Genomic DNA, 13,527 nt, shown 5'->3' on the forward strand with positions numbered 1-13,527 from the left:
AGAAGTGGTGTGAGTCCAGATATAGGGGGTGGAGACAGGATTGGGGGTTACTTGGTGGGAAATGGGAAGAATTATTTCAACCTTGGGCCTTGTTATTTGATGGAAATGTTTTGACTTCTAGGCATCAGTCACTGAGGTCCAAACACAAAAACAAAGGCAGATCCTTCTGAAGCATGGTAGCCTTTTAACTTTGTATGATTTTGGATTTCCAGTTAACTGTTGCTTCTATTCAAGTTGGTCGTTGAAAATTTACTGTGCGAATCCAACAGCAACCCATAACCTAAACATCCCTGGCTGTCTTGTTTTCATAGGTGTTGGGGCGATGTTTCCTGACTGTGGTGCAAGTCCATTTCCAGTTTTTGACTCATGCATTACAGAAGGTCCAGCCGGTGGCTCACTCTTGCTTTGCTGAGGTCATCGTGCCAGAAAAAAAGAACAGCGGCAGTGGCGGCGGCTTATCTGGCATGGGCCACACACCTGAACTGGAGGAAGCTGTGCGGTCCTGGCGGGGGGCTGCTGAGGTAACCCTGGCTTTGGGGAGATTGGTGCCTGTGTTCAAATAGGAGAGGCTCCAGAGGGCTTTTGCCTGTTGATTCTCAAAAGAGCCATTTCATTTAGAAATGTACATTTTAAACTGTTATCATTGGCTTGTTCATTTAACAGTGAACATCTTTGTGAATGCCCACTTTGTGCCAGGCATGTGCCAGGCACTAGGATGACAACCTCTACTCACAGCCTCCTGGGAGAATAGGCTTACAAAAACAGGGCTAAGGGGCCAGGATGGAGATGTGCGGGAGCCAGAGGAAGGGAGAGCCCTGTCTCTGAACGGTAGTGCTGCAGGAAAGCTTCTAAGATGGGGGACCAGTGAGAAGAGGCTGGCACCTAAGTCAGGAAAGACGGGGTGGAGCTGTCTGGGGAGGGTAAGTGGCCAGCCAGGCAGTGAGGCAGGTGAGCAGGAGTGTTTGGCAGACAGATGGGATGGCAGGCTCCAAAGATACAACCACAGCAGGGCAAGAGCTCAGTGGACACAGGGAATTTTGTCTGTTTTTTGCTAGTCAAATCATTCCCTATAGAAGTGCTTGGAATCTTTGTAACTTTTTAAATTTTTTAAGTTTTTCTTTTTGTTTTTCTTTTTTTTTTTTTGAGACGGGGTCTTGCTCTGTTGCCCAGGCTGAAGTGCAGTGCTGTGATCAAGGCTCACTACAGCCTGTACCTCCGGGCTCAAGAGATCCTCCCACCTCAGCCTCTTCCAAGTAGCTGGGACTACAGGCTCATGCCACCATGTCTAGCTTATTCTTCTTCTTCTTATTACTACTATTTTTTTTTTTTTTGGTAGAGATGGAGTCTCACTATGTTGTTCAGGTTGGTCTTGAGCTACTGGGCTCAAGTGATCCACCCACCTCTGCCTCCCAAAGTGCTGGGATTACAGACATGAGCCACTGCGCCGAGACAAGATTTTTTTTTTTTTTTTTTTTTTTTTTGAGACGGAGTCTTGCTTTGTCCCCCAGGCTGGAGTGCAGTGGCGTGATCTCGGCTCACTGCAAGCTCTGCCTCCCAGGTTCACACCATTCTCCTGCCTCAGCCTCCCGAGTAGCTGGGACTACAGGCGCCCGCCACCAAGCCCAGCTAATTTTTTTTAAATTTAATTTTATTTTTTGTATTTTTAGTAGAGACAGAGTTTCATCGTGTTAGCCAGGATGGGCTCGATCTCTTGACCTCGTGATCTGCCTGCCTCGGCCTCCCAAAGTGCTGGGATTACAGATGTGGACAAGATTCTTAATTGGTCTAACTCTGCCTAGATCCTCATTTGTCAGTTGCTTTAGATGTGATTTGAGCAGTTCTCCAGTATGCTTTATGTGACTTCATGAAGTTTTTTTTTTTTTTTGAGATGAGGTCTCACTCTGTCGCCCAGGCTGGAGTGCAGTGGCACGATCTTGGCTCAGTGCAACCTCCGCCTGTTGGGTTCAAACAATTCTCTGCCTCAGCCTCCCAAGTAGCTGGGATTACAGGCACCCGCCACCATGCCCAGCTAATTTTTGTATTTTAGCCCCAGCTAATTTTTGTATTTTTAGTAGAGGCAGGGTTTCACCATCTTGGCCAGGCTGGTCTTGAACTCCTGACCTTGTGATCCACCCGCCTTGGCCCCTGAAAGTGCTGGGATTACAGGCGTGAGCCACTGCACCGGGCCAACATGAAGTCTTTTATCCCTTGGAAGATTGGCTATTTCCCAGCACAGCAGGTATGTTTATAAAATCTAGCCATCATGCAAGAGCTAGACCGAGTGGTTGGCTCCCTAGTGGATGGAGAGCGCAGTGGTGTGGGATGGTATGGCATGGTCATCAGGTATAACGTGGAGGAGAATTGTGCGATTCTTCTCTCGTGGTGACAACCTCATGACTAAATGGTGGGCTGCAGGGAGCTCCTCTGGTGGGGGGATTCCAGCCTAGCGCAGTGTTGCTTTCCTAGTCACTCTGATGTGGCATTCTCTGTTCCTTTTCCACAGCCAGAAGAATTTAAGCTTAAATAAAAGGCAATCAAAAACAGCTCTGAAAAAGTCTGTTTTAAGGAGACTTTGTCTATAATCAGTGACATTTCTTTTGGGAGACAGAGTTTTGCTCTTGTTGCCCAGGATGGAGTATAATGGCGTGATCTTGGCTCACTGCAACCTCCGCCTCCCAGATTCAAGTGATTCTCCTGCCTCAGCCTCCCGAGTAGCTGGGATTACAGGCACGCACCACCACGCCTGGCTAATTTTTGTATTTTTAGTAGAGATAAGGTTTCACCATGTTGGCCTGACTGGTCTCTAACTCCTGACCTCAGGTGATCCACCTGCCTGTCCTTCCAAAATGCTGGGATTACAGGTGTGAGCCACCATGCCTGGCCATTAGTGACATTTCTTGTAGGCATTTGAACACTTCTTTCTTTCCAGTATGAGAAATAAAAAATAAATCTTAGAAGTTGAGACTTTAGGACTTACTGCTCCATTTTACAGAGTAAAAGATAATTTTCTTTTTTTTGAGACAGAGTCTTACTCCTTCTCCCAGGCTGGAGTGCAGTGGCGCAATCTCGGCTCACTGTACCCTCTGCCTCCCGGGTTCAAGCAATTCTCCTGCCTCAGCCTCCTCAGTAGCTGGGATTATAGGCGCCCGCCACCACGCCCAGCTAATTTTTGTATTTTTAGTAGAGATGGGGTTTCGCCATGTTGGCCAGGATGGTCTCAAACTCCTGACCTCAGGTGATCTACCTGACTCGGCCTCCCAAAGTGCTGGGATTACAGGCGTGAGTCACCACCTGGGCCAAAAGATAATTTTTTTAAACTATCCCAGCAGGCAAACCCAGAGTGAAAGATAATTTATGGTTAACAATATAGTGATTCATTAGATAATGTCTAGTTCAAATCATTCCATAATGAACTTGGCAAAGTATTTCATTATTTCATTTTATGTTTTGGAAATTTTCTTTTTTTTTAGACGGAGTCTCGCTTCTGTCACCCAGGCTGGAGTGCAGTGGTGCTATCTCGGCTCACTGCAAGCTCTGCCTCCTGGGTTCACGCCATTCTCCTGCCTCAGCCTCCCAAGTAGCTGGGACTACAGGCACCCGCCACCACACCCAGCTATTTTTTGTATTTTTAGTAGAGACGGGGTTTCACTGTGTTAGCCAGGATGGTCTCGATCGGAAATTTTCTTTAATAAAATTTTCAAAACATGATTTTTCACATCTTAATATTGTCCAGTCTCTAGTTTTGTTATTTCAATTTCATGCCATTTGCTGCATTGTTGTCATTTCTTTTTAATTTTCACTGTTTGCTTGCATGTTTTGGTCTTTTTCCTGTTCGCTTGCATGTTTTGGTCTGTTTTTCATGCTAAAGACTTTCCTAGGGCTTTCTTTCTGTTCATCAGAAAGGCCCTGGAATGCTAATTGGAGGCTGTGTGTGGGGGTGGGACCTGTTGGCTTTATTGTAGATGGCTAGGCCCTGAGGTCCAGACCTGCACCTTGTTGCCTTGTCATGTAACTTTACAACCCTCGGTGTCCTCCTGACTGCTGGGCCCCAGTCTCCTGACTGTTCAGCTCATACATGTGAACCTAACACCTACCTTGGTCCCCTGCTCCATCTTCTAGACAACTCATGCTGAGGACCAGCCCACAGGAGGAGGCCTCTGAGTTCTCTCTTGACCTCTTCACCTTGACCTTTTTTGCCACCATTTTAGTCTGTCCAGGCCTTTCTGCCCTTTTTATATTCCCTTTGCTTTCAGCCAGTGATGCCACCCCCCACTACACTGAGAAAACAGAATCTCCCTGATGGCAGCCTGTATTCCTCATGTGGCCAAGCCACCACTACCCCTGCCACCCCTCTTCACAACCATCTTTTCTTCCTTCTCCTGCCTCATGACAGCAGAGGAGGTGCCCTCTCCTCCTGTCCAGGCTTGCCCCGTGCCCACCTTGCCCCCATCCTTGAGGGCCCAGCTTCTGTGGTGCGACCCAGTGTTTTCTCTCCCTCATCCTCAGCCTGTTCCCACCAGTACACAAAGATGCTTCCCACAGAAAAGTCCACTCTGCCTTCCTTCCTTCCTTCCTTCCTCCCTCCCTCCCTCCCTCCCTCCCTTCCTTCCTCTCCCTCTGCAGCCCAGGCAGCAATCTCCTCGTCTCGCTGCTGCCCCGCGCCGCGGACTGCCTGGGACTGCCGGCGCCCGTCCCCGCTGCCTGTTTTTTCTCCTTTGCCTGCCGGCGCGCGTTCGCCATCTTGGCCACGCTAGTCGCCAGCTCCTGACCCCGAACGCTCTGCCCGCCTCGGCCTCCCAGGGTGCTGGGACTACAGACGGAGTCTCGCTCACCCGGTGCTCGGTGTTGCCCGGGCTGGAGTGCGGTGGCGTAGTCTGGGCTCGCGGCAGCCTCCGCCTCCCAGCCGCCTGCCTTGGCCTACCAGGGTGATGGGATTGCAGCCCCTGCCCGGCCGCCGCCCCGTCTGGGAGGTAGGGAGCGTCTCTGCCCGGCCGCCCCTCTGCCCGGCCTCCCCATCTGGGAAGTGAGGAGCGCTTCTGCCCGGCCACCCATCGTCTGGGAGGTGAGGAGCGCCTCTGCCCGGCCACCCATCGTCTGGGAGGTGAGGAGCGCCTCTGCCCGGCCACCCATCGTCTAGGAGGTGAGGAGCGCTTCTGCCCGGCCACCCATCGACTGGGAAGTGAGGAGCGCCTCTGCCCGGCCACCCCGTCTGGGAAGAAGTGAGGAGCGCCTCTGCCCGGCCGCCCCGTCTGGGAAGTGAGGAGCGCCTCTGAAAGGGGGCCTGCCGGCCCCGTCCGGAAAAGTGGGCCTCTGCCGGCCGCCCCGTCCGGAAAAGTGTGGGCCTCGAAGAAGTGAGGAGCGCCTCTGCCCGGGCGCCCCGTCCGGGAAGAAGTGAGGAGCGCCTCTGCCCGGCCGCCCCGTCCGGGAAGAAGTGAGGAGCGCCTCTGCCCGGCCACCCATCGTCTGGGAAGGGAGGAGCGCCTCTGCCCGGCCACCCATCGTCTGGGAAGTGAGGAGCGCCTCTGCCCGTCCACCCATCGTCTGGGAAGTGAGGAGCCCCTCTGCCCGGCCGCCCATCTTCTGGGAAGTGAGGAGCGCCTCTGCCCCCCGCCCCCTGTACGGAAAGTGAGGGTTTGCCCGCCCCCCTCGTCTGGAAGGGGCCTCTGCCGGCCACCCATCGTCTGGAAGTGGGACGCGTCCTCCACCATCGTCTGGAGGTGAAGCCCTCTGCCGGCCGCCCATTTCTGGAAGTGAGGGGCTGCCCGGCCCCCATCGAAGTGAGAGGCCTCTGCCGGCCACCTCGTCTGGAAGAGTGAGAGGGTTGCCTGGCCACCCCATCTGGAAGTGAGGGCCTCTGCCCGCGTCCGTCTGGTCTGCCAGAAGGCAATGTGGGGGTGGGGTGGTGGTCAGCCTGTGGTCCGGATCTGGGGCCCGCTAGGAGTTCGAGACCAGTCTGGCCAACATGGCAAAACATGAAAAATACAACAGACAAACTAACCAACCAACTCAGTGACAACAAAACAGGTCTACCCTGGAGTCATACTCTAATTTTTTCTATTTTCCTCCCTTTCTGATCCTTTATCCCACTTTCTTTTTCTTCCTCTTCCTTCTCCCTCTTCTTTGTCAAATAGAGGATTGAGTCATTATCACTGATCCATATAAAGTCCCTCTCTCATTTATTTTAACTCCCACCCCCCATTTCTATTCCCCGACTTCCCATGTGCAACCTTCCTAATATGTTTGATACGCAAAAAAAAAAAAAAAAAAAAAAAAAAAAAAAGAAAAGTCCACTCTGTCCTCCCCTGTTTCTCTGCTCTTTTCTCAGCCAACTTCTTGGAGTAGTTGTCTACCTTTTTTTCACCTTTCATTCATTCTAAAAAATTACTATTTTATTTTTACTGCACCTTGTGCTCCTTACTGCTCCTGGCACACCCCATAGACAGTTTACTCAGAGTAGTCTAAAAACTAATTATTATTGAAGTATTTCAGGCACATAGAACATTTCACATCCAACAGTGTGTCTTCCTTTTAGCTGCCTGCCATATTTGCTCATGCCTGTTACATATTTTTAACAGAAAAATATCACCAGTGCACTTTTTTTTTTTTTTTTTTTTTTGAGACTGGCTCTTGCTCTGTTGCCCAGGCTGGAGTGCGGTGGTGATCACAGCTTATTGCAGTCTTGACCTCCTCGGCTCAAGCAATCCTCCTGAGTAGCTCAGACTATAGGCATGCACCACCGTGCTTGGCTAATTATTTATTTTACTTTTTATTTATTTTTTTAAAGACAGGGTCTTGCTCTGTTCCCAGGCCGGTCCCAAGCTCCTAGGCTCCTGCACCCAGTCCGCAAATGCACTTGAATCCCTTTTGTACGTCTCCACTTTCTTATTCATCCCTTTGTCTCTAGAGATAACCTCTGTTGAATTTGAAGCCTGTGATTCTTGTGTATATTTTAATATTTTTCCATATATGAATGTATCTATACATAAGGTATTATTTTACACAGTCTGAAACTTTATGTACATAATGTCATTCAGCTTGCTGAAATCTGGCTTCCACTCCTATACAAGAACATGCCTTCTCTTATCAAGGTCATTGGTGCCTTCTTCCATGTTTTCAAATCCAGGAAACCCTTTCAACAACTTTCAGCAGCTCACAGCAGTGTGGAGAATATTCCTCCCTGGAAATACTCTCATCTTGTGACATCCAAGAACCAAGCTTTCTTTCCTCTTGGGTCATTCTTTCTTCATCTAGTTTACTGGCTTCTCCTTCCTCAACACAACTTCTGAATGTGAGTTTCTCCGGGCTCAGTTCTAGCTGCCCTTCTCCCTAGGGGTTCTCCATCCAGTCTTGGGACTCAAAAAGCCACCTGTGTCCTTGGAGGGGGCTCAAATGTGTGTGACCAGTGAGCAGCCCACTTCTGTGGGCTTCAGGCCCCTGAGCTCAGCTGCTACCGGGGGTCTCGCAGGTGGCTCAGGCATAGCCTCTCTCCACTCACCTGTTCCTCCCTAGACCCTCTCTATGCTAGTGAGTGGTGGCATCCCACACTGGCTTCACTTGAGAAACCTGAGATTTATCCTTCAGCATTTCCATCATGTCTACACCCAGTCCAATCCTTAAGAAAACCCGGCAGTTCCCACCTCCAAAATCCTATCGCACATCTGTCCCCTTCTTCCACGTCCTTTATCACTACCCTCGTTCAGGGAATCGTTACTTCTCCCCTCCCTGTCTTGCTCGCCTTCATTTTAAAATTGGATGATGTCGCTTCTTATTTCCTTAGGGTAGCATGTGGACCCCTCAGCACGACCTGCCTAGATCTGCCTAGTCTGGCTCCTGCCTTGATGGCCAGCCTTATCAGTGGCCACCCTGCCCTGGCTCACTGGGCTCTAGTTCCTTGGATGTGTCTTTCTTTGTTACCTTGGATCCTCGGCCTGTTTCACAGACCCGTCTGTAGGTCTTGATACCCCCACCCCACCCCACACACATGCAATTCCATTCACGACCTTCTCCTCTAATTCTCACCCTAAGTGCTGATTTCTGGGTGTCTAGGACACTCCCTGGTATAGTCCTCTGTTTGTTTCCCACAGTGTTTTTTCTCCATTTATAATTCTGTGTTTTCTTTGTTCACCTTTTTGTCCCTGAGGCTCTCAGCTCCAGGAGGGTAAAGAGCAGCTTTGTGCTCCAGCATGTACCTAACACACCACCTTGTGAGCTAAATATTTGACTGAAAGATTCTTAGAAAGAGTCAAACAGTTTTAAACTGTGAGACTCTTAGGCTTCAGGGAATGGTGTTTACATACAGTTTGTGAAACCAAAGCTTTGGAACTTTACGGCATTATAGCTGTTGGTCATTTTCCTGTAGTCTGCAAGTTTTGTAAATATTACAACTCCTACACTGGTCCAGCAGAACAAAAGTTAACTGCTAAAAAATGTTACTTGGTTCACAGAATTGCAACAAAAATAGAAATCTAAAAAGTTCATCTGGAATCCCATCTAACAAATCAAATACATATTTTTCTGTATTCTCTTCTTGTCCTGATCCATGTATATGTTTTCTGCATTTAATCATAAAATGACAGAAATTAGTTTCTCCTTTTCTATCTTGCTTATCTACTCTTCATAAACATATGTAGTGACTGAATAATAAATACTTTTCTGTGCAGATTTCAAAAGCTCTGTTTTTCTGTTAACATGCCAATGTATATTTTTCCTGTTCTATATTCATGTGGTCTTTTCCTTCACTGAATAGGAATGCCCAACCATGTATGTTCTTCCTTTTTTTTTATTCTGGAAACTCCAAGTGCCAATATTCTAGGTAACCTGTCTTTTTAAAGCAGGAAAGTTAAAAATGTCTGAATATATACACACATATATATGTGTGTGTATATATATATATATATATGTATATGTATATATATATATACACACACACACACGTATATATGTGTGTATATATATATATAAAACAAATAACAAGTAGGTAAGTCTATTTTCTAGGGTTCCTAAAATAAAGGGAGATTTTGGCCGGGCGCGGTGGCTCAAGCCTGTAATCCCAGCACTTTGGGAAGCCGAGGTGGATGGATCACCTGAGGTCAGGAGTTCGAGACCAGCCTGACCAACATCATGAAACCCCATCGCTACTAAAAATACAAAACTTAACCAGGCACAGTGGTGGGTGCCTGTAATCCCAGCTACTCGGGAGGCTGAGGCAGGAGAATCGCTTGAACTGGGGAGGCGGAGGTTGCAGTGAGCTGAGATAGTACCACTACACTCCAGCCTGGGTGACACAGCAAGACCTTGTCTCAAAATAAAATAAAATAAAAAAATAAAAGGAGATTTCCTTTCTCTTCAGGATGGTTAATTAGGCTTTCAAAATTTGGGCTGCTCACTTTGCAATACAAACAATCTAGAACTTCTAGTTTATTTGCTTAGATGGTATATTGCTGTATTTTACTTGGGGTTTTTCTTGTTGTTACTGTTGGTCTAATGTTGCCAGAACCGTACCACCCTCTTTTACCTATCAGTTACTATATATGTTACAGGCGACATCTAGGCTAAGAGAAAGAGGCTGTGATGGTTGCCTGGCAGGAATTGAAGTTCAACAACTCTTTTGTTCTCAAAGTGCAGCAATTCCTGAGCACCAGCTAAAAGAACTGAACATAAAAATCGACAGTGCTTTGCAAGTAAGTTTTTCAGAACTGACATACTGATTTCCACGGTATAGAAACAAGGGAGGGAGTTAAAGTTGTGATGTTGAATCAATTAGAAAGGGTATAGAGTAGTAATTGGTCTTTTAATAGCGATAGAAATTTAAGATTTCTATTTCCATTGAACTTTATCATCTTATAATTTGCTTTACGATCTTGATTGTTAAAAATAATTTATTTCCAGGCATATAAGATAGCTCTGGAAAGCTTAGGACACTGTGAATATGCAATGAAAGCCGGCTTCCACCTGAATCCAAAGGCGATTGAAGCAAGTTTGCAGGTACACTTTTCCTTCCTAAAGCTCTGGGGACCTATGGCGCTGCTCCTGCAGTCTAGTGTGAACCAAGTGTTTTGACAGATGAGCGATGGGTCACCTCTCCTCTTCCATCCATGCCTTTTCCAGGGCTGCTGCAGCGAGGCGGAAGCCCAGCAGACGGGGCGGAGGCAGACACCCCCGCAGCCCATGCAGTGTGAGCTCCCCACCGTCCCTGTGCAGATAGGATCGCACTTCCTGAAGGGCGTCTCCTTTAATGAGTCGGCCGCCGACAATCTGAAACTTAAGACGGTAGCTTTCCATGGGGTTCCAGCAACTGAGTGTGAACTTGAAAATAGAGTTCTTTAGAGAAATGTAAAGGCTTGCGAAGGATGTAGATTAAAAAACAAAATGGGGCCGGGCGTGGTGGCTCATGCCTGTAATCCTAGCACTTTGGGAGGCGGGCGGATCACCTGAGGTCAGGAGTTTGAGACCAGCCTGATCAACATGGTGAAACCCCATTTCTGCTAAAAATACAAAAATCAGCCGGGTACAGTGGCGCGTGCCTGTAGTCCCAGCTGTTCAGGAGGCTGAGGCTGGAGAATTGCTTGAACCTATGAGGTGGAGATTACAGTGAGCTGAGATCGCGCCATTGTACTCCAGCCTGGGCGACGAGCAAAACTCTGTCTTTAAAAAAAAAAAAAAAAAAAAAGTTAAAAAGCAGACCTACAGAGACTTTAATCAGACATTTGCCAAGCAAGTTTTTGTTTTGTTTTGTTTTGTTTTTTTGAGACGGAGTTTTACTCTCTCGTCCAGGCTAGAGTACAGTGGTGTGATCTATCTCAGCTTACTGCAACCTTCACCTCCTGGGTTCAAGCAGTCCTCCTGCCTCACCCTCCCAAGTAGCTGGGACTACAGGCATGTGCCACCAAGCCTGGCTAATTTTTGTATTTTTTAGGAGAGACGGGGTTTCATTGTGTTGGCCAGGATGGTCTCGAACTCCTGACCTCAGCTGATCCCCCCCTACTTGGCCTCCCAAAGTCCTGGGATTACAGGCGTGAGCCACCGACCTTGGACAAGACAGTTTTATTCATAATTTTATTCAGATGTTTAACAGAAAGGATTTGAAAAGTACACTATAAGATATTGTTTATGATTAATGTCTCTCAGTGGACTTGTATGAATTAAATAAGAAGAGAGATGTTGTCATAATGCTGCAGTGATAATGATTATTTGTGGAACATCATGTGTTCCAGTCATTGTGCCAGGTGCTCCACATCATTGTCTCACTTAATGCTCACCCATGAGGTGGGGGTGCTGCCCTTTGGCCCACCTGCCACACAGGGGAACTGATACCCAAGGTCACACAGCTAGAAAGTAGAAGAGCTGGAATTTGAGCTTATGTAATCTGTTTCCAGAGCCTGAATACCTGAGTACTTGGTCATCCAAAATAAAATTGAGATTTTAATTGGTATTTACTTGTATCAGATGATTTTGTTTCCCTATTTGGATGGATTCAGAATTTCAAAATTCCTCGACCAGTTCACATCAGTAGATTGCTAAATAATTTTGTGCTAGTATAGAAATACCTGTGTATATTATTGCATATGTATCTATATCTAGTCATTCACTCTGTGGGGCTGAGAAAATCTCTGAGAGTGATTGATGATTACTAAAGAAATTAAAATGACATAATTAGGATGTATTTAAAATGCTCTTCTTGAGCCAGGCATGGTGGCTCATGCCTGTAATCTGAGCACTTTGGGAGGCCGAGGTGGGCAGATCACCTGAGGTCAGGAGTTCAAGACCAGCCTGGGCAACATGGCATAACCCCATCTCTAACAAAAATTAGCTGGGTGTAGTGGCAGGTGCCTATAATTCTAGCTACTCAGTAGGCTGAGGCAGAAGAATCGCTTGAACCCAGGAAGTGGAATTTGTAGTGAGCTGAGATTGTGCCAGTGCACTCCAGCCTGGGCAATAGAGCAAGGCTCCATCTCAAAAAAAAAAAAAAATTGCTCCTCTTCCAGGAATTCAAGACTAGCCTGGGCAACATAGCAAGACTCCACGTCTACAAAAAATGTAAAAATTAGCTGAGTGTGGTGGTGTGCACCTACCTGTGTGGTCCCAGCTACTGGGCAGGCTTGAAGCAGGAGAATCACATAAGCCTGAGGGGTCGAGGCTGCAGTGAGCCATGTTCATGCCATTGGACTGCAGCTTGGACAGTAGAGTGAGACCCTGTCTCAAAAAATGTATAAATAAAATAAAATGCTCTTCTCTTGAGGATGATTGTATAAATGCATTTTTACAAATTTTAGAACCTTGCATGGCTTTGTCTTGAGGTGTGAACTCTCTTCTTACCAATCTATAGCATACAATGTTACAGCTGATGAAGGAGGCAGGCTGCTATAATGGAATCACATCCAGGGATGATTTTCCTGTGACTGAAGTGCTGAACCAGGTTTGCCCTTCCATGTGGCGAGGTGCCTGCAAGACGGCGGTGCAGCTGCTGTTTGGCCAGGCTGGACTGGTGAGTGAACACGGGTGGTGGATGATAGGTGGACTACCAAGATGTTTCAAGCATGTGAGGATGTGGTGCAGACACATGTGTGAAAATATTGAATAATTTAAAAAGTTATTTGGTGCTGTGGAATTTAGACCAGGCAGGTAGACAAGGTAAAGGAAGAGCAGCATTTAAAAATCTATTTAAAAAGAAAAATCAGATTGATAATATATATTTGCAGGGAACCTAGTTGCAAAATGATGCTATGGGCTTTGCTCATTTTAAGAAAACCATTACAGGCTGGGCCCCATGGCTCATGCCTGTAGTCCCAGCACTTTGGCAGGAGGATTGCTTAAGTCTAGGAGTTTGAAATCAGCCTGGGCAATATAGTGAGACCCTGCCTCTTTTTTTTTTTTTTTTTTTTTTTTTTTTTGTGACAGACTCTTGCTCTGTCGCCCAGGCTGCAGTGCAGTAGCGCGATCTCAACTCGCCGCCTCCTGGGTTCAAGTGATTCTCCTGCCTCAGCCTCCCAAGTAGCTGAGATTGTAGGCACCCGCCACCACACCCAGCTAATTTTTTTTTTTTTTTTTGAGATGGAGTTTCGCTGTGTTGCACAGGCTGGAGTGCAGTGGCGCAATCTTGGCTCGCCACAACCTTTGCCTCCTGGGTTCAAGCGATTCTCCTCCCTCAGCCTCCCGAGTACCTGGGACTACAGGCACGCACCACCATGCCTGACTAATTTTTGGATTTTTTAGTAGAGACGGGGTTTCACTGTGTTGGCCAGGCTGGTCTCGAACTCCTGACCTTGTGATCTGCCTGCTTAGGCATCCCAAAGTGCTGGAATTACAGGCATGAGCCACCACACCCGGCCTTTAGAAAAAAAAAGAAAAAAGCATTACATTAGTAACAAGTTGACAGGGCCCCTTGACCTAGCCCCTGTTCTGGAGCTACATTGGATGTCTGTTGCTCAAACATCCTATGTTTCTTCCTGTCCCAGGCCTGTGCTCTTGATACCCCTTTTATCTGAAAATACTCTTCTCTCTGATTATCACGTAGGTCACTCCTTATCT

General features: G+C 47.3%; 1 protein-coding gene across 9 annotated transcripts in view; it reads left to right on the forward strand.

Annotated features, from left to right (window-relative positions):
- Positions 1–13,527, forward strand: part of GARRE1 (granule associated Rac and RHOG effector 1) — a 100,971-nt gene that overhangs the window by 64,839 nt on the left and 22,605 nt on the right. For 8 of the 9 annotated variants that reach the window (XM_032170413.1, XM_032170415.1, XM_032170412.2 and 5 more), the window contains 5 exons: positions 312–521; positions 9,540–9,680; positions 9,889–9,984; positions 10,108–10,269; positions 12,326–12,484. In XM_032170413.1, the coding sequence (XP_032026304.1) occupies positions 312–521; positions 9,540–9,680; positions 9,889–9,984; positions 10,108–10,269; positions 12,326–12,484 (768 nt within the window). The remainder of the gene's footprint in view (positions 1–311; positions 522–9,539; positions 9,681–9,888; positions 9,985–10,107; positions 10,270–12,325; positions 12,485–13,527) is intronic. The other variant, XM_058425545.1, reaches the window with a different exon arrangement.

This window comes from Hylobates moloch, unplaced genomic scaffold (genome assembly GCF_009828535.3).
Source record: "Hylobates moloch isolate HMO894 unplaced genomic scaffold, HMol_V3 SCAFFOLD_12, whole genome shotgun sequence".
Lineage (NCBI taxonomy): Eukaryota > Metazoa > Chordata > Mammalia > Primates > Hylobatidae > Hylobates > Hylobates moloch.